The 23,423-nt window shown below is 49.7% G+C and overlaps 1 protein-coding gene and 1 long non-coding RNA gene across 4 annotated transcripts; one reads left to right on the top strand and one right to left on the bottom strand.

Annotated features, from left to right (window-relative positions):
* Window positions 1-206: 206 nt before the first annotated feature.
* Window positions 207-903, bottom strand: LOC116655176. The gene is made up of 2 exons (XR_004310333.2): window positions 541-903; window positions 207-457 (listed from the first exon to the last, which is right to left on the bottom strand). It is a non-coding gene; the product is annotated as an uncharacterized LOC116655176 (long non-coding RNA).
* A 308-nt stretch (window positions 904-1,211) lies between these two features.
* Window positions 1,212-19,112, top strand: LOC6503811 (mucin-19). Of its 3 annotated transcripts, none has more exons than XM_032452619.2 (6): window positions 1,212-1,523; window positions 12,647-14,197; window positions 14,268-14,729; window positions 14,795-15,772; window positions 15,829-16,047; window positions 16,107-19,112. In XM_032452619.2, the coding sequence occupies exons 2-6, from the start codon at window positions 12,648-12,650 to the stop codon at window positions 16,621-16,623; spliced, it is 3,726 nt and encodes a 1,241-aa protein (XP_032308510.1). In that variant the 5' UTR covers window positions 1,212-1,523; window position 12,647; the 3' UTR covers window positions 16,624-19,112. The 3 variants fall into 3 exon arrangements, with proteins under 3 accessions (XP_032308510.1, XP_032308509.1, XP_044572987.1); XM_032452618.2 differs by lacking the exon at window positions 1,212-1,523 and adding an exon at window positions 7,060-7,344; XM_044717052.1 differs by lacking the exon at window positions 1,212-1,523 and adding an exon at window positions 11,370-11,505.
* Window positions 19,113-23,423: the final 4,311 nt, after the last annotated feature.

Genomic DNA, 23,423 nt, shown 5'->3' with positions numbered 1-23,423 from the left:
CTCCCCCTGCATGTGGTTCGCTCTCTCTGGTACTATCTTTTGCGTATTTTTGGCCAGCCACGTTGTTGGAAAATCGGCTTGAGGGAGCGAAAAACCGGCCGGGAAACCAGCCGGGCAAACAACTCTCCAATTGGAGTCTCTTTCTATTCTCTCTTTGCGCTTGGCACCTTCTTCCCCCCACTACTCCCGCACTCTCTCCTTCTCTCTCTCTCTCTAATTAACACGTTTACTTTACAATTTAGTTTCATTAATAGCTTAAAGCCAGAAACTAGAGCGCAACAAAGACAAACACAGGCTCGCAACAAAGACAAGAACGCACGTAGCGTAAAGACAATAACGGCAGTTCTTAGCCTCTCTCTCCAACCGCCTGAAGAATGATTCTCCGCTCTTCGAACGCCGATACATTGTTGTGGGCTTTGTTATTTGCGGGCGGGTGCTGGGTGATGGGGGGGGCTGCCTACAAAAATAAGAAAAACAAGAGGCCGACTGATACAGTGGGCACTGGGCTGTCGAGCGTTTATGTAAATGCGACGAGTATACCTTTCGGCGATGATAAGCCCCAGAACACAGTGGGTCGCCTCTTAGGTAAGCCAGTTAGATATCAGGGTTTGTTTATTTTTCCTCCAGCCGGATAAAAACAAACACTGAGCTCTGCTGAGCCTCTGCTGCCTCTGCCTAGTACCTACTTAGTTTCTCGGATAGGAAATTATCAATACTTACAGTCAGCACTCGAATGTGATAACATAATTCAGCCTAACTGTAAGCCTGCTTCGTCATCTGCTTCTTCTTCTTCTTGTGTTTTGGCAAAAACAAAAACAAAAACCATGTGTTTGCCACGCGCTTACGTCGCGCTCTCTCTCTCCCACTCTCGCGCTCTCGCTCTCTGCCAGAGCGGAGCTGCTCTCTTCATCTCTCTCTAGCGTCCCTTCAGTTGCCATGTGTTTTTTGGCCTGCCGTATCGCACAAACAAATCGGAGAATCGGAGAATCAGAGCTCCATAGCTATTGCAATCAATTATTTGATTAAGTTGATGAATTTCGGCATCTAATAGCACTGTTCCTGAAGCTGAAAGTCCGATTTCTGATCGAGTGCGGTTCTCCGAATCGAAATTGCGTTTTCGAATTGGTTTTCGCTTTGTTTTCTTTTTGCTGTGTTTGTAACGCCGCTACCGCCGCCTTGTCCGACTGCGCTGCTGGCGTCGGCAGAGGGATCTCTCAGCAGCCCAGAGCCAGCCAGCGGGAGAGAGAGAGCGCGCCGCGCTCTGTCGCAGCCTCTGCCGACGCGGACCGCGGCTGAAGCAGAGGCACAGGCGTTCTTCCACGTCGTATAAAACACAAAAATAAAAATAACATTAAAAAATATTCGGACGAGCAGACGTGAAGACGCGCATTAAAACGCACTAAGTAGAGCCACCTCACTGTCAGCGCCCAAATCAATCGCCCAGGAGCAGTGCCTCGCCCGCAGTCATTGATGTCCGCCGAGGAGTCAGCGTCAGGAGTCAGCAAACATAACTGAACCGAGAGGTATGCCCAGCTCCTGCTTTCCTGCTCCTTTTTTTTGTTTTTTTTTTTTTGTGTGCAATTAGTGTAGTGTGCAAATAATGCGCAAAAATGGCGAAGAGTTCGCCAAACAAGCCCCGAAAAGCTTCCCAAAAACAGCTCCTGGTGGGAGGAGCTGGGGAGGAGCAAAAACAACGTGGTTCAAAATCAAAAGCGTTTTCTGCTCCACTTTGTGTGTAAATAAATTTGTCACCCATGTGCGTGTGCGTGTGCGTGTGTGCGAGTACTTAGTGCCAGTGTGTGTGTGTGTGTGTGTGTGTGCGTGCGGGTCCCCCGCCTTGTTGTTTCTCCTCTACTCTCCGCTCCGGTCTGGACGCCCCCCGCTTTGGTCGAAAATTGAAAATTCGGAATTGTCATTGGTCCCTGGCAAGGATAGGGGCGGCCTAGTTCGGGGGCGGGTCACCCGCATACCGCATTCCAGCCACCGAAAATATGAATCGTTTTTTTTTTTACATTTTATTTTAATTTGCCGAGATAGTGAACCCCCTCCCCCACCCCTTGCTTGCCACTGATCCCCCATCAATCATCGGCAGTCGAAAGCGTCGCCACCTGTTGGGCCTTTACATAAGCAGGCCGAAATCAGTCGGAACCAGAATCTGGGCTACATCTCCGATCCTCCGACTCCGCCGCTGCCTCCAGCCCGGAGGAGGGAGTGCCTCCCCCAACGTACAGTCCGGTCAGAAGCCCATAAGACTGCGCGCATTAGATACATTTCGACTGAGGACGCTCCGCGACCGCTCACTTCAGTTGTTTTTCGCTTTTCTCGGTTTCGCGTTGGCCTCCTACCCTCACAAGCGCACGTCCGTGTGAGCATATCGCTGCCGCGACCCGATTGGCGCTGGGGCGGGGGTGGGGCGGGCTGCGTCAGCGGGAAAATACAAAATAATAATAGCGACCCGCTCTGGCAACGACGCTTTCCTGACCATACCCTTTAAGTGGGGAGCATGCTCCCCATCAGCACCTACTAGTAATAAGCCTTTTCTGTAGGGTATCGGCTAGTCGGTGCGGCCCCTCTCTCTCTCTCCATATTGGCGCTGCGCCGTCGTTGTTGTTGTTGCCTTTGCGTATTTTCAGTGTGAGTTTGCGATCGTGTGATTTGTTGTTGCTGCTGCTCTCCGCTCCCCACCAAACAGTGCTCTCGCGCGCTCTCCCTCTCCCGCTGGGGCTATCTGGAGCGCTCTCTCACTCTCTCTCGGCGGAGACGCTAATTTGTTGTTGATAGTGGTGCGCCGTATAGTGTACGCCGTATAGCGTCGCTGCGACCTTACGTTTTTTTCCCCCACTTTGCTACTTTGCTCTCCCCCCCCGCCCCCTCTCGGCCCACGAATATAAATAGGTATAGGTTCCCATTAAGTAGTGTGTTATCGGAGCAGGAAAGTGTCCCCTGAAAGGCGTTCTCGGGCAGCCGGCCCCGCCCCCGCCCCAACTTGAACTTCAACCCCTCGCTTTTCCGGGCCATCGACGGTGCAGCGGCGATTATGCAACCGCTCTGAAGGAGCCTCCGTGGGGGCCAGTGTGCGTGCGGGCCGTTTCCGACTTAAAAAGCAATTGGGAGGCGAGTTCCTCGGCGCTAGGCCGGATTAAAAACTAATTGAATATCGGGCCGTAACATTTCCGACGTTTTGGGCGGACAGTAGTGGGCGGAGGGGGGTTAGGGGGCCGACCGACACGCAAGAAGGAAAACTGCCAAAGTCGCCGCCAAGTTTTCACATTTCCCGTTGAAACCATCTATCTGGAGCTGCTTGGGAGGCAGTCCGCCCAGATGTAATAGATGGTACAAATATTTACCGTTAACCCATTGATCGATCGCTGGGCTGCGGAAGGGGGGAGGGATAGGATCTATACACCTGCCCACCACTATGGGCTGGGGCTTTTTTTGAGAAGCAGCGTAGAGCTGTTTGTTGATTACATAAAAAATGAAAATAATTATGTACACTGCTCGGCGTACACTGAGCGAGAGTGTGCGCGTGTTGGTGGTGGTGTTGGACTAAGCACACACACTTACAGAGACACACACACACACACACACACGCACAGTACTAGTACACACTCGAGAGAACGCACTAGTCGGCCGAAATGTTGGTGCTGTCGGCGATAAGATATAGCTGTAGCCGCTATGTGGCTGCGGAGGTGGAGGGGGAGGTGGTGGTGGAGGTGGAGGTGGAGGCACTGCAGCAACAACTACGGGGCGGCAGTAGTGCGCAAAATGCAAAAAACAGCGGAGAGGAGGCGACTACTTTGTGGTTCGTTATACAACTCGAGAAGTGAAGAGCCAGCCCAGCAGCCAGATGGTAGCATCTTGCATCAGAGTGGCTCCCAAACCCTACTCCCACCTCCCTAGAAGCCTCTCCAAGTCACAACTATGGGCATAATTTGGAAGAGCTACCTCCAACCCCTCCGCCCCACTCCAAGGGCGCACTGTTTCCCCAGCTGTTAGCACATCCAGATCGCTCACGAGTGCAGTATGCAAATCGATGTCTCCAATCCGAGTCCGAAGACTCTAATCCGTGCCGTGGAGCCGGCCGACCACGTAACGCTCCCACTGCCAGCACTTGCCAGGCCATCTATTTAACCAAATGCTTAACGCGTGTGGCTGGGATCTGAGTGCCCAGAGGCGGGGTCTACCGGGCCAGGCGCTCGCTCTGCTCTAGAGACTCCCACCGCCAGGCCAGGCGGAGTACAGGGCATCGGACAGTCGAGAGCCGGCGCTCCCCTCCTATCTACTACCAGTAGTTTTTTTCTGACAGCGAATGTGCTAATTGGAGGGAAACGTTTATCGCGCTCCGTGTCGTGTGTGCCGGCCGGTTGAAGGGCAGCCGGATGGCTCTGCCTCGCCAGCAGTGCCCACTGTACCTGGCTGGCCAAACGCTCCGAGGCCGAGTGCCCACTGTACCGACTAATGGCTAATGGCTAATGGCCAGCTGTTTTCGGGATGGAAGCTGCAACCTGCAGGCCACATCACGTATCCGCCCCGGGGGCCGGAGTCGGAACATCTGAGTTCTGTCCACTTTTCGCTTTCCCTCTCTGTTTAAACTTATTTATTTGTCTTTGTTGTGCCGAGTGGTAAGGGGGCAAGGGGGCAAGGGGGACTGTGCTTAGTATTAATTGCGGTTGACCCAATTTGCTCCGCGCCTTGTGTAATTGCTAGCGCAGAAATACATCCGAGAGAGTGTAACCGATTCGAAAGAATCGGGAATAAAAATAAATGGCCAGAAAGCGAACAGAACACATGATGTGTTTATTTTGGGCGAAGAAATCAATTGAAATTGAAATTTGGACGGGCCAGAGGACCAGAGGACGGAACGAAACCCAAGCCGGCCAGAGTGGGAGGGGGTGGGGGTGGGGGTGGGAGAAGGAAGTATTTCTTCCTGTGCAGCCTTGGATGCAAGGGACGGGGGAGAGGGGAGTGCAATCCGCCTGGCAACAGCATTTTTTTGGTAACAAAGTCGCGTCGCATCTTAAACGCAGCCACTTGAAGAGTGTGCAGCGAGTGTGCACACACGTACATACGCTTATGTAAGTGTGTGCATGGCACTATGGCGGGCACACCAGTAGCTCTCTCTGGGCGGACTTGGAGGGAAGACACTAGTGTCCTTCCCGCTAGTGTCCTAACTGCAATTGTGGCTTCAAACACTCGTTTATATTTAGTTGCTTCCTTTGTTGTCTCTCCTCTGCACTTCTTTCTTCTACTCCTCTTCTTTCGGCTCTCCTCATTTCTTTTCCTTTTCGGCCTCCCCAAAAAGCCGGCTAACTTCATTTTTATGTAAGCTCTTTCGCTGGCTTCTCCGAGAGCCGCAATCTCTTTCTCTTTCGCCTTTCTCTCACCTGTCCCCTCTCTCTCCCCTTTTTCTCTTTCATTTTTGATTTGGACTCATTGCTACTGTTGTTGTTGTTGTTGTGCGTACGGTGGAATGGGGAAAAAGTTGTAGTCTCGAAATTTATTTTTATTCCCCAACAAATATAGGATGAGACATAAGCGGCAGCGACAGCGACAATGCCGTCGTTGTTCGCTTTTCCGCTGCCTCTGCCTCTGCCTCTGCTGCTCTTGCTAAAATTAAAAACAACAACAAACAACAAAGCACAGCAGAGCAGAGCAGAGCAGAGGCAACAAAGCAACACCTCACAATCGCCACTAAACAAATGCCTACACATGAAAATATGTACTACTATTTATTAATTCAACATTTCGGATGGATTTTTGTTTAAACTATTTTGCTTTTGTTTTTGTTTTTGGTTTTGCTTTTGCCTGCATTGTTGTTTATTTTTCTATTGGAATTTTTGTGTTTCTGCGTTTGCTTTGTGTTTGTGCTTTTGGCTTCTTGTATTTCCTGCTCTGCCGCTCCCTGTCGCTCTCTCTTCCACCGCCACCGCCACCTTCGCCCCAAACCGCCTGTGCGACCTACACCCCCCCTCCACCCACTGGGCAGCCCATTTTCGTCGCACGTGTCGCACTATTAGTGTTCTTGTTGTTGTTCGGGGCGATTTGAAGCGGAGCGAGGAAATGGCGATATCTAATTAATTTAATTATGCGATTAATTAAAGCTAGAACTAGTTTTCAGTAGTTTCCAGTATGAAGCTCCAAGCCGAAGAAGCGGGGGGAGCCATTTTCATTTGGGAGCCATTTGCATATTCGCTCACAGACTACAAACTACAGAACTGGGCTTGTACAGTCTGGCCTCCGGGCCACAACTATGACGTCTTAGCCGCGACTGCCCGTCTTCCCATTTATTTATAAACCCTTATGCGATTTGTAAATAAATTGGCAAGAGGCAGCGCGTTCCTGAGTCACTGGGGCTGAAGCGAAGAGAGGCTGTCGCCCGAAGAGCGGCGCTAAGAGATGGCGGCTCAAGCCTAGCCCAAACAGCTGTTCGTTGGGGCTTATTTATTTGTTTTTTCTCCGCTGGCTTCTGATCCTGCCCAAAAGTTGTTTATGTCAGGCCAGGGGCCAGGGGCCTGGGGCGGGAGAGCGCCTCTCTCCGGCGCCTTATACATATGGGGGGCCGAGTGGGGAGGGGGACTTTGTTTTTGTTGTCATTGTTGTTGCTGCTCACTTTTCAATAAATGGCAATGTCATGCGCGAACGCACAGCACATCCATACACGTGTGTGAGTGTGTATGTGTGTGTGTGTGGTGGGGAGTGTATACATTAGGGCGGGCCTCGTTTGTTCAAAAATGTTATCATCATCGCCGTTTGAAAAGTGCGCAGTGGCTGGCGTATAAGGTGCAAGTACACTTTCGCAGGGAGAAGTGTAGGCTCCTGGGCCAGGTCTTGAACTTATCACTCATACGCACCGTTGCCGCTGCCGTTGCAGGCTGGAATTGCGCAACACTGAGGACCACCCTAATACAGCCATCGTACACTTCCAAGCTTGTTTACGACGCTTTGACTTTGCTTTTGCTTTTGCTTTTCATTTATTTATTTATTTTTCGGTTCTCTCTGGTGTGCCGGCTCTCTCTCCTCTCCAAGGCAAGCTTTCGCGCGAGAGAGGCGGCGCGCGAGTGCGGTAGTGGTAGTGTTGGTAGGTGTGTTGTCGGGTTTTCAATTGCTAAAATCGCCGCTTCGCTTCATTCGTTTGCCTGCTCGCGTGCTTTACGGTTCGAGATTAATAGAGAAACCCACGATAAGTCCCCAAGTTCCCCCAAATCAAGACTAAAAACAAACAACAGCTCGTCTTCGCACAATCTGGCACAGAGCTGCACAAATCAGTCGAAACTCTTTTTTTTTTTTGAGTGTAAGCAACCGCAACGACAACACCGACCCAGCCTGAGAACGCCTTGTATGGAGGTATGTGATCGAAAACTAAGCAATTTTTGACTAAAAATCGAAAGAAAGCCGAAAAGCCCAAGAAGTTTTCTAAAAAATAGAAAAATAGACGCGGGCGGTCAGTAAACACAACAGCCTCTGGGCCTCTATGGGTGTGTGAGTGCGTGTCTCCGAGTGTGGTGGTGGAGGTGTAAGCAAAACAAAAATAATAATAAAAAATAGGAAAAATACAACGGGCAAACAAAGCGAGCAGAGACAGAGACAGAGGCAGAGACAGCGGCAGCGGCAGAGAGAAAGAGAGTGGCAGAGACAAAGGCAGATCGGAGCAGAGTTCGAAGTGGACGTTTCTTTCAGTGAAACACTTACACTTTCAGAACATCTACTGTTGATTCGCTTTTTGCGTAATGGCGGTGGTGGCGAGCACATTCTCCGATTTCATAATCACGCCTAAAACACAGCCACTAAATGCCAGGCGGCGTGTATAAAAATAACAACAACTCGGCCGAAAAGAAACCAAATAAAAACTAAAAAAGCCAAAAAACCACGTTGAATTTTGGGCAGCGACGTCAGCGGCTCTCTTTGGCGCTCTCTTTTGGCGTCCTGTTATGCGTTTTGCGAGTACAGTGAAAGCTCCTGCCAAAGAACCTGCACTCTTAGTATAATAGAATACTATCCAGACGGTAGCAATAAATAGCCTCTCATCTATTTATGCAACGGTTAAAGTTCAATAAGAGTGGTGCCCACTGTACTGACCCACAGGAGACACAATAAAATCATAATCATGAATAATTACTTTTAAAGCTCGCTTCCAAAGAGAGCCAGCGGAGGTGACACACTAAATAAAGTCATTCTCTCTCTTAGTCGCCACCCGCTCCCCGCTTTCTTCGCCCCTTATGCCCCATCGGCCTTATGCTTTCTCGCACACACACGTGCATTGCCATTTGTTTTTTGTTTTTTGTTTTCTGTTTTTTTTTCTGCGAGAGTCGTCGGCTGCGACGCGAAAAAAGCTAAAAACAGCAACAACAGCAACAGCAGCAACAATGGAAAATAACAATAAAATCAGCAACAAAATGAGAAAGACAACAAAGCGCAGAGCGATTATAAACGCCAAAAGCGTTTTTCTAGCGGCCTTGTTGCGTTTTTCAGTGTGTACACACCACACTCGCACAACAAACAAGCCTATACTGCCGACTTTATTTATATTTAACTTATGGTCTTTTAGGAAATAAAATCATACGCCCCGTTGCCGTTGCCCCACTCCGTTCCTGCTACTCTTTCGGTTTCCATTTCGATTTCGATTTTGACTTTTATTTCGACAGATAAGGATCCTTTGGAAAAAAAAACACTCATACGCCCTGGTGGCGGCGTATGGCGTTGTTTTCTTTCGCCAGAGCCGCTTCTTTCCGACGATTTCTTGTTACCCAGGCGTATACGTAATGTGCAAGGAAAAAGAGCGAGACGGCGGAGAGGGAGAGAGCGATACACACACATGCACACGTCACACAGAACACAACACAGACAGTCGTATCACAGGCATTACGTATACGCCGCGTGGTTTGTTCTGTCGCTGTGGTGTTGTGCTGCTCGAGAAAATTCTAAAATATATGTGTATTTATGGTGACGACGAAGTGAACGCTTCGATTTGATTTTATTTATAATTGCACTTATCTGCTAAAAATATGCCAGCGGCGAAAAGCCAAGCCGAGAAGCGTATATCTCTGGGATCTCCGACTTATGTACCTTTGTTCGCCATTAGGTGAATGAGTTTCAGTCATTTTTGTTTATGTTTCCCCGGAGCGGCCCACTAGAACAAGAGAGTGCCCCGAAGAGAGCGCGGAGTGTGAGTGGGCAGTGTGTTCTCTCAAAAAACGCTGCTGCTTTTCGCTTTTCTGTTATCTTGTTGACGGCCGGAAGTATGCGAAAGCTTTTGCTCTCTCTCGCTCCTCCTTCCTCCCTACGTCTCTACCTCCCGCGCATTTTTCCTCCCCGCTCTTTGTTGTTACGTGAAATGTTTTGAAAGCTGCTGCATTATTTTTGCCTATTGTTTATTGTACATTTAAATAAGGAGGAGACACAAAGACGTGCAATTAAAACACTTGTACATTTTATCGCCACAATTAAATAAGAGAGGAGCGGAGAAAGAGCGGGCGACAAAGCCAGATAATACCGGCTGCTGCTGATCTCTCTTCTCACTCTATCTCTCTCTCTCTCTGTCGGTTGCTCCAAATATTTTATTTATTTATGGTCAGTTGCATTTATTTTAGTCACACGCTCGTTATTATTTCTAAACAGAGGAAATAACTCATTTACCCTTTTTCCAAATAGATTTTCACATTAGCTTCGTTGTTCTGCTCCCCAGTTGTTGTCTCTGTCTCGGTGCCTCTTCTTTATTGGCATTTCAATTGGGCGACAATTTTCACAACAACAACAACAACAACAGGGTTACAACAAAAAAATCATGCTGGCTGTCAATTATTTGTTGTTGTCGCTAAACTGGCAAGAGGAAGAGCGTTTGTTGATACACTCTCAGAAATTCATGGGAGAGAGGCCCTCACAATCATGTCCATGCCTGCACTAGTGTTCGTGAGTATCGAACAAGTCGCACGCTGATTACTCCACGAGGTTTTTTTATTGCCTATGCAGGGTAGCAGCGGGAGTGCTAGGCTGGGGGATATCCGAATAATTTCTGACTAATTTCTACTGGAATTGTAGGAGAACTATGGCAGTTAGTCCCATTAAACTACAATCATTTTTTATTTGTCTTGTTACAGGGTATCAACTAGTCGTTGCCCTTGGGCTAGTGGGTGTAGTTAAACTCCACTTGTTAGTCTTTGGTTTGTTTGCCACTAAAGTGGCCCGGCTCCCTTGTTATTTTATTATTCTCAGTTTCTGATACGCTCATAAGCATCCGTGCGCCGCATTTGTGCACATTGTTTGGTTCATATCGGATTTGGGTCTGGATCTGGAGCTGGATCTGGATCTGGATCTGGATGATTCACTCGCTGGCGCTCCATTAGCGTGCTTGTTTATTCGCTGCCTTTTCTCTCTATGTATCGTATGCTATTTTTTGCTGCCTTTCTTCGGCAAGCAGTAAAAAGCAGTGCTGGCAGCAGGTACAGTTACCGTTAGTTGTGGCTGCTGCTTTGTTTCCCGTTAATTGGCTGCCAGAAGAAAGGCCGAACTGCAAGACGCTCTGCCAGTTCTGCTCTCTCGCCCATCCGCCCACCCAGTTGACATTTAAAGCAGCTGCTGCTCTGCTTCTTCCTCTTGGTCCTCCTCCACTTTCCGTCAAAAGGTCCGCAGGTCACAGGCAGAAAGCCCAAAACCCAAAAGCCAGAATGCCAGAAACCAGAGAGCAGCAATTTGACGCTGACGCTGACGTTGACGTTTCTAGAACAGCGCTAATCTCAAAGCACACACAGTCGAAAACAAAAGTCTGTTATTGGGCAAGAAATGGCAGTAGGATAGATTGGTAGTGTAGTGGTAGACCCCCATAGCGGGGCCCTACTGTGGCATCCAACCACGACTCCAAAACAAATGCCTGGCTACGTTTCTCTGTGTCACTCTCTTCGGAAAACAATCGTCCCCCCCCCCCAGCCCAGAGATAAACAATCCCCAGAGAGCGCAAGAGAGCTCGTTCGGCGACAAGTTCAGACACGATGTATCGGCATTTTTGGCATGAAAATAAAACGGGGAGCTTCCAGCACTTGCCACTGCAAGTTGTCGTTGTTGTCGGCCATATTTGTTGCTAATTAATTATGTCAAAGGCAACTCAAAACCCACTCCCCCCTGCTCCTTGCTGCCTGCTCCCAGGGCTCCTATCGCCACCACGTTGTTGGGGCTCTCTTTCTAGCGCTCTCTCTCTTGTGGGGGGCTCTCTTGCGACGCTCGTATGCGTCTTGTTATTATTTTGTTGCTGCTCGGTGGCGAAAAAAACAAAAGTTGCCAAGACAACGAGGTGAACTTTCGAAAAAAAAAACAAAAACGGCGAGAAAAGTAACAAATCTGCGCCGCAAGCTTTTTGTTTTCGCTAGATTCCAGTCCGGCTACACCGGTAGAAAACGGGAGCTGTTTAATCAGCACAGTTCGACCTGACATTCGAGCTCTCCCAGCTTGCCTCTCAGTGTAGTCTGGACGTCAGTCGGCGCTGACAGCGACGCCGGCGCTGGCATCCATTTGGAGGTCGGTGGAGCTTTTTGTTATTGTTTGTGTTTTTGTTTTTGTTTTTGTTGTTGTCGGCCGTTCTTCGTTCTCTTGTCGCGTTTGTTGTGTTTTACGTTTACGGGTTTGTTGTGGCGCGATAGTTCCCCCCTCCACTCCCCCTCTGGCTCGCTCGGGCTGGACATCCAAAGGAATGGCCGATAATCTGGCGGATTACTCCTTCCCTGGGAGGGCAACGTGGCGTATACTTGATGCACCTTCTGACGGCCGAGGCTCCACTGTAGTGGCCTGGCCAAGTCAGTCTCCATCTCGAAAACGAGAATGAAAATGAAAATCAATAAATAATAATACACTTTGTTGGCTGCCTTGAGGCCACCCCCCTCACCCACCTGTCCGCCCCCTTCCGGGCTCGATTCGCGTGCCCAGCGGCACCCAAGTCGTCCCTCGGGCCAAATGAATATTTTGAGTTAATTGCCTCCGCGGCGATGGCCCGCCCGGGATGCGTCCGGGTGGGTGACTAAGCGCGGGGCGGGGGCCCACTGTGCCGATCGCCGCCTGATCGTTGGACCCTGATTCGCTCCCCGAGCCCTGCCCGAGGCGGAGTGCTCCCGCGAGAGCTGATAAGATAATCCACCAATACACTCGGAGAAAAGAAAGGGGGAGAACTTCAACTATTTCTCCAAGTGTAGGCGGGAGCGGGAGAGCACGCTTCTGGCGTCATAGAAACGCCACAAAGGCAAACACGCGTGAATTGGAGGCGAAAATGAAGGAAAGGCAGAACGAAAATGTGTCTTCGGTTGCGTAAAGTGGAAAATGGTGGCCAAGAGCGAGAGGGAGAGAGAGGGACGCGGGAAAGTATGCAGTAAAAAGCGCGAAGGACGCCCAGCAGCAACAACAACGGGTTGAATGGGTAATGATGCGAGTTGTGGCCAGAGAGGCGATGACCGAACAAAGTGCAGCCGGGTGGGGGACTCAGCACGCCGATCATTCCCTCAATCGGTCATTAGATCATCCAGCATGGCGAGCATCATGGCTAGAATCGAGTAACTCGATAGGAATGTCTGATTTAAAAGTCAGGCAGTCAGATTTCGTGCCACTAGAACTTTTCTCCTACTGTCCTGCTTAGAACGAGTAACTAACTGCCTTCTGTCCTCCATTGCAGCATGTCCACAGATAGTCCCACTCAGCTGCGGGATCTGAGCCAGCTGCGGGGTCACCTCCAAGGCCCGACCCCCGCCCCGGCTCCCACCACGGCCCATGGCTACCGCAGCATCGCACCGCCCGCCACCACCACCACCAGCACCCCCAGCAGCAGCAACAGCATTAGCACACCCTCCCCAGCAGCACCCCTAGTGATGGCCAGCATGCCGGCCAGCGGGTCCAAGTACGTGCTCCTCCAGCACAACCACAGCGGCGGCTTCACGGCCTACGACAGTGCCTCCGCGGCGGCGGCAGCAGCGGCCGCCGCGAACGCCCCACAGCCCGGAGCGGGGGCGGGAGCCGGAGGAGCGGCCGGCGGCAACATAGTGCTCCTGGCCGCGGAACCCCTCGAGATGGGCTCGGCCGACGCCCTGGCCGCGGCGGCGGCGGCAGCCGGAGTCGGAGCCCGGCCCACTGACGGCGACGACGGGGAGCTGCGCTCCCTGAGCTGGCTGAACGATAGCAACCTGATCAAGGGCATCGTGACCTCCAGCGGGACGGCCGCGGCGGCCCAGCTGAAGCGGGGCGCGGCGGTGGCGCTGAAGACCACGCCGGGCTCGGCCCCGGGCTCGGTATGCATCGTGAGCGACCTGATCGAGGAGCTGCCGGCGAGCGAGCACCCCAGCGAGCAGGACCATCCGGGAGCGGGAGCTGCGGGCTCGGCGGCGGCGGTGTACAGCACCACCACGGTGCACAAGGGACCCAGTGGCACCACCACCGTGGTGGAGTACAAAGCCAGCAAGGCGAACAGCCAGCCACAGTCGCAGTCCGCGCAGCAGCAGCCGCAGCAGCAGCAGGTCTATCAGCGCACCACCCTGGGGCACGGATACTTGCCCGCCCAGGCCACCCTCTCGCCCGCCAAGCCCACACTCGCAGTAACGCAGGCGGCGGCGCCTCAGCAGCAGCAGCCGCAGATCTTCGTGACCAGCAACGGAGGCAGCGGCTTCAAGGCGGCCGTGGCGGCGCTCAGCTCACCCATCAACACCACCAGCAGTAGCAGCAACAGCACCACCACCCACCACCCGCACAAGAAGTACCTGCGGGAGAAGATGCACGTGCAGATGGACCAGAGCAGCCACGTGGCCTCCACGGTGACCGTGGTCAGCTCGCCCGCCTCCTCCAACAACTCTTCGATCAGCTCCAGCTCGGCCAGCAACTCTGTTTCCGGCTCTGGTTCCGGTTCCGGTTCCGGTTCCGGCTCGGGCTCTGCCTCTTCGACGGCTGCCGTAAACGGAGGCAACAGCCCGGTGCTCAAGGGCAGCGCCAGCAGCTTCACCTCGGTGTTCGAGGCCATCAACTACGCCACCACGGTGACCAGCACTCCGCCCGCCAGCAAGCAGGAGTCCCCCGCCACTGGGCCAGCCTCCGTCACCGTCGCCGTCTCCGCAGCCGTATCCGCCTCCACGGAGGCCCCAGCTTCCGCCATTCAGGCCTCCTCCGTGGTCATCAGCGCCGGGTCCCTGCCGCCGGGCTACAGCTTCGTGAACCACGTGGCCAGCTCGCCGCACGTCATGTAAGTGGCTGCTCCGAAGAGCGACTGCCCCTCTCGATCGCATCGTTAGCACTCTCTCCGTCTCTTTCAGATCCACGCCGGCCCAGATGGCCTCGCCCGAGACTCCGGCCGGAGGGGCTCTGATGCCCGGAGCCTACTACACGACCTCCGCCGGCGGCGTCGGCAACTCGGGTCCTGCCACGCGCAGCCTCCAGCTGTCCGTGTCGCCCCCGCCGCCGCCCATGACGCCCACGGGCCACCTCGGGTCCGTTCCGGGCGGGGGCTTGGTCGGAGCCGGCAGCTCCAACCTGCGCAGCCCCAACAGCTACGCGAGCTACGACAACGAGGACTCGCTCAAGGACTTCGACATGGTGGTGAGCTCGCGGATGCACACCAGCACCCCCCAGTACGGAGGGGGCGGCAAGGCGGGCGGGGGCGCCGCCAACGGCTACAGCAGCGGCAGCAGCGCCACGCCCCAGAAGCAGAAGCATCCCAACAACGTGCCATACGACCCGCTCGTCCACACCAACAACAAGCCGCCATATAGCTTTAGGTGGGTCTCCCCCCGGTCCTCCAGTTGGCCTTCCACTTCTGACGCATTCCCCTCCCTCCCCACAGCTCCCTGATCTTCATGGCCATCGAGGGCTCCAACGAGAAGGCGCTGCCCGTGAAGGAGATCTACGCCTGGATCGTCCAGCACTTCCCGTACTTCAAGACGGCGCCCAACGGCTGGAAGAACAGCGTTCGCCACAACCTGTCCCTCAACAAGAGCTTCGTGAAGGTGGAGAAGGCGCCGAACATGGGCAAGGGATCGCTGTGGCGCGTGGAGCCCCAGCAGCGCCAGAATCTCATCCAGGCCCTCAACCGGTCGCCGTACTACTCCAACTCGGCGGTGGACAAGATCAGTCCCTCGCTGAAGAGTCCCGGCGGCGGCACCGGCCCCTCCACCCAGACCTACGACAGCCTGGACGGCGGCGTCCAGGGAGTAGCCTCCCTCCAGGGGGCACCTTTGGCGGGAGCCGGAGCCGGAGCCGGGTCCAGGGCGGGAGCTGGAGCGGCCGCAGCGGCCGTGGCCCTGTCCACGCCCTCGAAGAGCAACGGCCTGGTGATGGCCAACGTCGCTAGTCAGTCGCAGAGCGCAGCCACGCCGCACAGCCCCGGCGGCGGCGGGGGAGGAGCGGCCGGCAGCCACGCCCGCTTCGACCCCAAGCTGTTCCCCAACCTGTCCAAGGCCTTCCGCAACATCCGCGAGGACTCTGCCGGCCAGCCGCTGCTGCCGGACGTGGCCGACGAGGATCTCTCCGGGGACTATCACCACCACAACAACAACAACAACAACAACAACAGCACCAGCGTGGCCAACAACAACGGCCTCAAGTACAGCTTTGTGGGCCTGAACGGGGCCGGCGGAGCACTGGGCCTGGGAGGCGGCGGAGCCAACGGCGTGGCCGCGGCCCCCGCCCCGGAGGGCAGCATCAACTACGAGCGCCTGGCGAGGGACTGCGGGGCGGACAGCATGGACGACGTGCACGCGGCGGCGGCGATGCTCTTCCTCAAACACGGACCAAAGGCCTTCAGCGAGCCGTTCCAGAACGGGTAAGTACTCCGCACTGGGCGAAAAGAGCTCCACTTACCAGTCTCTGATGATCCAGGAGCGCTCCGGTGATCACCAGCTCGCCCAGCGAGGACCACACCTACTCGGCGGGCGGCAACAGCAACGCGGACAGCGGCGCCTCCACGCCCTTGACGAACGGCAACCTGCTGGCCCAGACGGCGGCCCAGTCCGCCCAGATGCACCAGGGCGGAGGTGGAGGCGGTTCCGACAGCAACTGCGCCAGCTCGGACGCGGCCTACGACAGCAGCGAGGAGAAGTGAGTCGGGAGGGTAGCCCCTTTGAGCGAAAACTAATCTGATTCCCCATCCTGAGCAGCCACAACATCACGCCCGAGGAGCTGGCCGACCAGCAGCGCCATCGCGACGGAGTGGACGCCCTGCTCTCCCTGTCGCGCTCCTCGATCGTGGAGTGCGGCTCGGTGGCCACCACCCACTACCACAGCAACGGGAGCAGCGGCAGCAGCCACGGCTCGCCCCACAAGCGGGCCTCCAGACAGAGCCTCGAGGAGGAGCACCGCGAGCAGCACCGGGAGCAGCAGCACCTGCAGTACCACCCCTTCACCACCTCCCAGCCGGTCGGCATCTACACGAACGGCAGCGGCAGCAAGATGGCTCTGCTCAGCAGCGCGGCGGCCAACGTGGCGCAGCAGCACCAGGACCTCTACAGCCCGGCGGGCGGAGGCGGCGGCCTGTACCTGGGCGGCGCAGTGGGGGCGGGCATGCTGCCCCAGAGCCTCAGCGCCGCCATGGCGGCCAGCAAGTGCAGCAACAAGGTGAAGCCGCTGCGCGGTCCCCTGCGCACCAAGAAGCGCAAGTCGGCCTGCATGCGGTGAATGTGGCACCAGGCTGGCGGCAGGCGGACCTAGTCCTAGGTTCCTCTGCCAGCTACCTCCCGCCACCGCCACCGCAACCCACCGTGCCACCCACTGCCCCTGCCACGCCCCAGTTGTTATCTCTTTCTAAAGTGAGGATCACAGAGAGCATTTAGTCGAAACTGAAAAGGAAGAACTTCACCCCGCTCTTGCTTCCCCCCGAGATCCGAACCCGAACCCGAACCCGATCCTCAGGCCCGAGTCCCGAACCCCATCCAAGCCCCAAACCCAGGACCCTGTAGACGTGTACGTTCGATTACCTTCTGTGTTTGTTATACAAATTATCGAGCCTTATGTTTTAACGGTTGGAACTAATTTAAAATGTAGCCCTAGACGTGTTTTTTTATACAATTCTTTTTTATTGATTCGATTTATTGTTGGCCATTTATAATATTCTGAATACGATTACCGATTACTACTGATGATGTACTAGCCATCTAGCCATCCAGCCCCTTGCTCCTAACCCTAACCCTAACCCTAGCCGTAGCCTAGTCTTCTTTTAGTTTGTAATTTTAGAATGTGCAAATATTTTAAAGAGCGATGCGAAGCGAGGATGTTTTAAACCGAACCTTAAGCCGCGTAAGTCTTTGCTTCCACCGTGAAACGAGCAGGAAGCAGAAAGCAGAAAGCAGGTCGGAAACGAAGGTTCACGCCGTATATTACACCGTATATTACCAGATATGTGTACCGCGTAGGGAAACGTAGGGAAAAAACAACAACAACAAAGAAACTACAAATTCTGCTAAGACCGCAATGAAATGTGACTAGCGCAATAAGTATAAGCTGTAGCCCGTAATGTAATCGAAAGAGAAACCAAACCGACTCCGTCGTCGGGAGTTGTTACAAAGAAACTGTTTTTCGGCTGTTCGGAAGTGTTTTATGGGCCCAGTCGCGAGCCCCCAAACTTTTGATTGATTGATTGATTGGTTGATTGATCAAAAGCGATGTGTACAATGTATGATGACGAGGAGCGATATATATATAGAGGAGATATCTTATAAGATAAGCCAAGTAAAGGAGACACACATTTAGCGCCTTAAAAATTGAGTCCTTAGCTAAAAAAAAAAAAAAAAGAAAAACAAAAAGAAAATTATGATAATGATAATGAGAGATCTGTTGAATTGTTTGAACTGCTTTGTTATACGGATACACGAGTACATACATATATTCTATATCTCTATATATTGCTAGAGCTAAGGCCAAGCCCCAAGTCCCTGCCCCCGACACCCACAAACCACAAACCAGAAACCAGAAACCAACTCAAGCAAATGTTAAATCAAAGATATTTAGTCGATAAGCCACCACAAACCATTAAGAGCAGAATGCTATACACAAACCCTAATCGTAAGCCTAGTTGAAATGAGAGACAATTTGTTAAACGAGAATCAAACTTTAGTTGAATGAAATCCAAGTCCCGAGCCGAGCTGAGCCGAGCCGAGTTCCGAGTTCCGAGTTCCGCAGGATCTCCGCAGATGCATATCTGTTGAAAGTAACCAGCAGTTATATATAATAAACACACACGACACTACACTACACTACACTAGACACATCCAACACCAAGGCAACCAAGGAATACTTATTAACTTTAAATCGAGCGAGTTGACGAATGAATTAGACCACACTTGACTAGGATCGCCCCAAGTGTCACACTTCAAGTACCTTTTTAGCAGAAAGCAAAGCAAAGATCGCATTAAAGTTTAATTACTCTATACAAGTATATAATTAAATTACGGACTACCGATTACCAGTTACCAATTACCAATTACCAATTAACAATTAACAATTACTAGAAACCATTTGCTAGTTGTTACAACAGACCAACAGACAGTGTTGCTTGTCGCCTCAGACCTTACTATTATTATGATTGTGCTTTTTGACTTTGATTGCCTTGAAGCATTGCGAAGGATGGTGTGTGCGATGGCTGACCCCCCCCAGAAGCGAGAACAACAAAGTAATTGTAATCTAGCCTAAGGACCAGACACCCTGTACCCTCTACCTTAAATCCTGTGACCTATATCCAATATCCTCCTCGCACGACAAACAGTGTCTGACAATCGACGTTGTCGCCTAAGTTTAAAGGTTAAACAAATTCTAAACAACTAGCTAGTAGTACACTACACACACACTACACTACACACACAGCAATAGCAAAGAACACACACATCCATCTATTGTTATATAAACTCGTAAGCTTTATCCTCTCGATCCAGATCCAGATCCAGATCCCGATCCAGAAACCCCAACCCCAACCGCAATGAGCAAACCAGTTTTGTTACAACGTTTTTTTCTTCTATTTTAATTATTATATCGCATCATTATTATTATTATTATTACTATTATGATATATGATATATTCATGCTGGTATATATCGGAGTATATACATATTTGATTATACAAACTTTTTTTGCGTACCAAATACACACAAATCAAAATGTGAATTATTTCTTTAGCTCCAAAGTGTTTTATTTTCATTTTGTTCACCTATCGTACTGGTCTAGACGTAAGCTCCATATGTACATAGCTTCTAGAACCTAGTTGTAGAGCTTCTTCTGTATGTAGAGGAGAGATCCGATCCTATTGAACTGTTGTAAAGTGCCTGCCCCACAACCGATTAGAGCTTTGATTAGTCGCCGCACTGTTGCCAGTTCGTTTGTTGAAACATTAGCTTAAAGCTAGGAGAGTCCCCGAAACCGCCTTGCTTAGTCCCAGATCCAGATCCAGGTCCACAATATATTAAACACGAGCAGAGGACGCAAACAATGTACAGACTACAGGGTATACATACCTCTCGAAACACCTTTTCTATCTACTGAGCGTATATGTATCTCCGACGAGTAGGATCGTCACCCGTTCGTCACGCCCTCCAAGGTTTCAGCTAGCGCCTCTTTCTACGTCCCTACAACCTCTGTACCAAGCATCAGATACAAAGTATACACCAAACGGATAACCAGCAACTAAGCAAATCAAATAATTATATTTATATATATTATATATTATATATTATATATTATATATTATATATACACATGTACGAGGGAGCAATGACGGAGAGTGGATGGAGGAATGTGCCCTGGGTATTTTTTTAGACATAACATTTTTCTACTTTTGGACGAGGTTTATTTGCGTTCTAGTCTAGTTTGTTGCTAACTCGTAGAGACACTGAACACACTGAGAACAAAACAGAGTGCGAAGCAGCCGAGGACTGACCTCTGGCCTGCACCTTTGTGAATAAGCGAATTGTGTATGACATTCAATAAATAAATTAATCTCCACCCATCTGTTGATATCGAGCAAGCCACTGTGTTTTATTTGGGACTCTTTTTGGGGCAGTGTAAGCGAGGCCAGTGGAGCTTTCCCCATCCTTTCAAGTGTCCTTGTGTGTGTGTGGGTTCTTAGCCAAGTTCCCAACCAAGCAGAGAAGAGTGAAAGCAGAGAAGACGCAAACCTCACCCGCAAAAGCCACCCGCAAAAAAGGCGCCACTTTCGAATTGGAATACAGTAGATTCTTCTTTATTGAATTTGATTTTTCTGTTCAGTTTTACATGCTATATAAACTAGTTTATTAATCATATTATCCGTTATTATTATTTATATTTGCATTGTTCGTGTACCGTTTCTCGTGTCCGCCATTTTGAATGTTCTCCTCGATAACTTCTCCACTTCCGCTTTCTCTTCCTATCGAGACCTATCGAGTTCATAGACATGCCTTTTAATTTATTTTTCGGATTCTGGAGACACAGACTGGAGACTGTTCGTCTAACCGAATCGATTCAAATCAGGAGTTACAGATTAGCTTAAGTTAAAAAAAAAATTACTTTAATTAAGTTTTTATCGTGTGGCATGTGTGTGTTGGTGCATTTATACAAGAAATGCTACAAAAAAATATCCTTCGAGCTCGAATTGGAGTTCGAATTTGGTTTTTGTTTGCTGGTTAATTCCCATGTTAATTGCTCTTAGATCTTAAAAATGGTTTCGAGTTCGGTTTTGAGTTCGATTTCGAGGTTGCCAAAAAGTGTATGTGCTTAAGTTTAGTATCTATGTATAATATATATATTTATAACTATATACTGTTTGGTTTCTCTATTTTCCTTTGTTATATGTAAATTTTTGATATTGTTGCTGCTTTTTGTTTTTCTTTGCTTCTTGTTTAAATGTTAAATGTTAATTGTAATTGTTAATTATTAATTGTTTTGTTTGGGCACATTTTGCTAATTTAACATTTTCTGTTTTAAGTTTTCTGTTTCTTGCTTGTTTTTGTTTTTTTGGGCGGATTTCAAACTGAAAAACGGAGCTGGTTCTCATCAAGATTCGTTATTTGTTCGATTTTGTTCGATTTTACTTGAGTATCTGAGTATCTGGTGGAGAACTTGGGTCTTCGGCTGGGATCGTACCGGGTATCGATCGCCCTCTGTGTTAACTACTTTTCGCAATGTCGTCTTGGTTCAACAGTTCTGTTTGCATATATTGTATATACGTTACGTAATTGCGTGTATATAGAGGCTTTGTATACATATATATCTGTCTATATCTGCTGGCTAACACTATGTGGCTGCTGCGAGTCGTGGGCCGCTAAAACAACTCGTAGCTCGTACTCGTAGGTCCCCCGACTCGCTGTCTGTCCTTAGGCGTTAGAGTTTAAACACAAAACTGATATGGTCTGGTTAGTAATATTATGTTTCTTGACTCGCACCGGGGTGTATTTACAGCTAACTGGGTCAACTTGGCCTAGAAGAGTGTGCCAGTGGTATCAAAAGAGGGGTGAGTCGTGTCTTGGAGGATATTGGAAGGATAATTTCGTAAATCTCTCGTGTCTGTACAGCTCAACTTTTGATTTCGACTGACTACTTCGGTCGCTATATTAATTACGTATGTGTGTCTTTGGTGATCGGCCGATCCTATATTTTAATACGGCTGCAGTACGGATCTATGCAAAAAATTCATGGGCCTACGTCCTACGTCTGTGTATATATCCGACTGTATTTATCTGAGTGCCACTTGCCGCACCTAATATCTGTTCTTGTCTTACTTGGGTAGCACCGCATATTGTTTCACATATACATATATCTGTTATATATCTACGTATGTATAAAAATGCTGATCATGCATATATATTTGTATATATGTCTAAGTAGGCCTATATAGGCTTATATCGGTTTGGTTTTCGGTATCGGTTTGGGTTTCAGTTTGCCTTTGGCTACGGCTTCGGCTTCGGCTTCGGCTTCGGCTTCGGCTTCGGCCCGAAAGTATGCTATACAATTTCGGAGCCGGCCTCTGTCTCTAGCATTTGATTTCTTTAAGTGTATCCGCATTGGTGGGAGTGGGAAGTGGGGGATGGGGAGCTAGGGATTGGGCTCAGATCGGGGAAATCATAAAGCCTCGACGTGATTGTGTGATTGTGAAAATAAAAAGGATTTCGATGGGTTTTTTTTTTCGTTTAAGAAAACATTTTATTTGATAAAGTTTCGTTCGTGTATTATTGGTATGTTGTTGTCGCCCGCTTGCGTCCTCCTCTCCGCTCTCCGCTCTCCGCTCTCGCGCATATAATAATATAATATAATATAGTTAATTAGAATATAATTACAATAATAAAATACCAAGACAAAAAATCGTGTTCAAAAAATAACTAAAACTAAAGTTTCGTTTAAACTTGATTTCAACTTCGCTATCCGTACTCTGCATATATATTATATATATATTCTATAATCCATTCGTGGTTATGTGTATGCGTAATGTTATATCCGCTATATTAGGTGTAATTATTCTTTAGCTAAAGCGTATAAAATGCAAACTCGATAACTGAAAGTCGGTCCCAACAAATGTTAACTGACGGAGGCCGAAGGACCCTACTTTGGGTGCTTTTCGCTCCGATTCTGGATAAGATTCGCTCGAGACGCGGTGTATTTATTTTGAAATGTGTTTGGTATATGTTGGCAGGATAGGATGGGATAGGATGGGATAGGATAGGCTCCCCTTTCCATATCTCCTCGCGTATGTACAGTATCGTAATAATGATCGGGGCCTCTGAAGGAGTGGGGCTGGGGCGCAAGGACCTCCTTAATTTTTGGTTTGAGAACTGTTTCTTTTTTATCTTAACATTAGTCTAGGAAAAAAAAAGGTTCAATTACGTAATAAAATTTGCTTTTGCTCTTCTTGGTTTCGTGTTCGGGTTGTCTCTTGATCAGTTAGGAAAACAGATTGAGTTTTTATTGTTGCATGTTTATTTTAAATTTGTTTAATATTACGATTACGTTGTAGACTTACTTCTAGGCAAAAAAAAGTTGGCTCTCTTAGCTTAGGTCTCTCTCATTTAACTTTAATCTTTTTATGTAATTTCTTTAGTACGATATGCGGTTGTGTTTTTTAACTCTTTCATTTTCGGCTTCCTCCTTCTTTTTTTTTTAATATTTTAGATTCACAGAAAAAAATTGTATTATGCTAGGGCTTTTTAATTTTGATGCAAATTGAAATTACCGTTAGGCTAAGGTTGATAAATTCCACGCTCCATCGCTCTACGTGTTTAATTTGAATATGCATTACAGTTATGTATATAATAATAGATTATAAATAATTTAGTGCATGTTGCATGTTTATTTTTGCTATAATTATGAATTAATCAATTATCCTTTAAACGTTTGCATGTCTCTGTGTGTGTGTGTGCTTTTTTCGCGTAGGTGTACTTGAGAGTGTGTGCTAGTTGTGTGTGTGTGTGTGTGTCGTTTTTATGTAAATTCAAAATTTACGAATTTTATTGTTTTATATA

Source organism: Drosophila ananassae, chromosome XL (genome assembly GCF_017639315.1).
Source record: "Drosophila ananassae strain 14024-0371.13 chromosome XL, ASM1763931v2, whole genome shotgun sequence".
Taxonomy (NCBI): Eukaryota; Metazoa; Arthropoda; class Insecta; order Diptera; family Drosophilidae; genus Drosophila; species Drosophila ananassae.
Note: the sequence above shows the minus strand (reverse complement) of the source record. Positions and strands in the feature narration are given on the sequence as shown.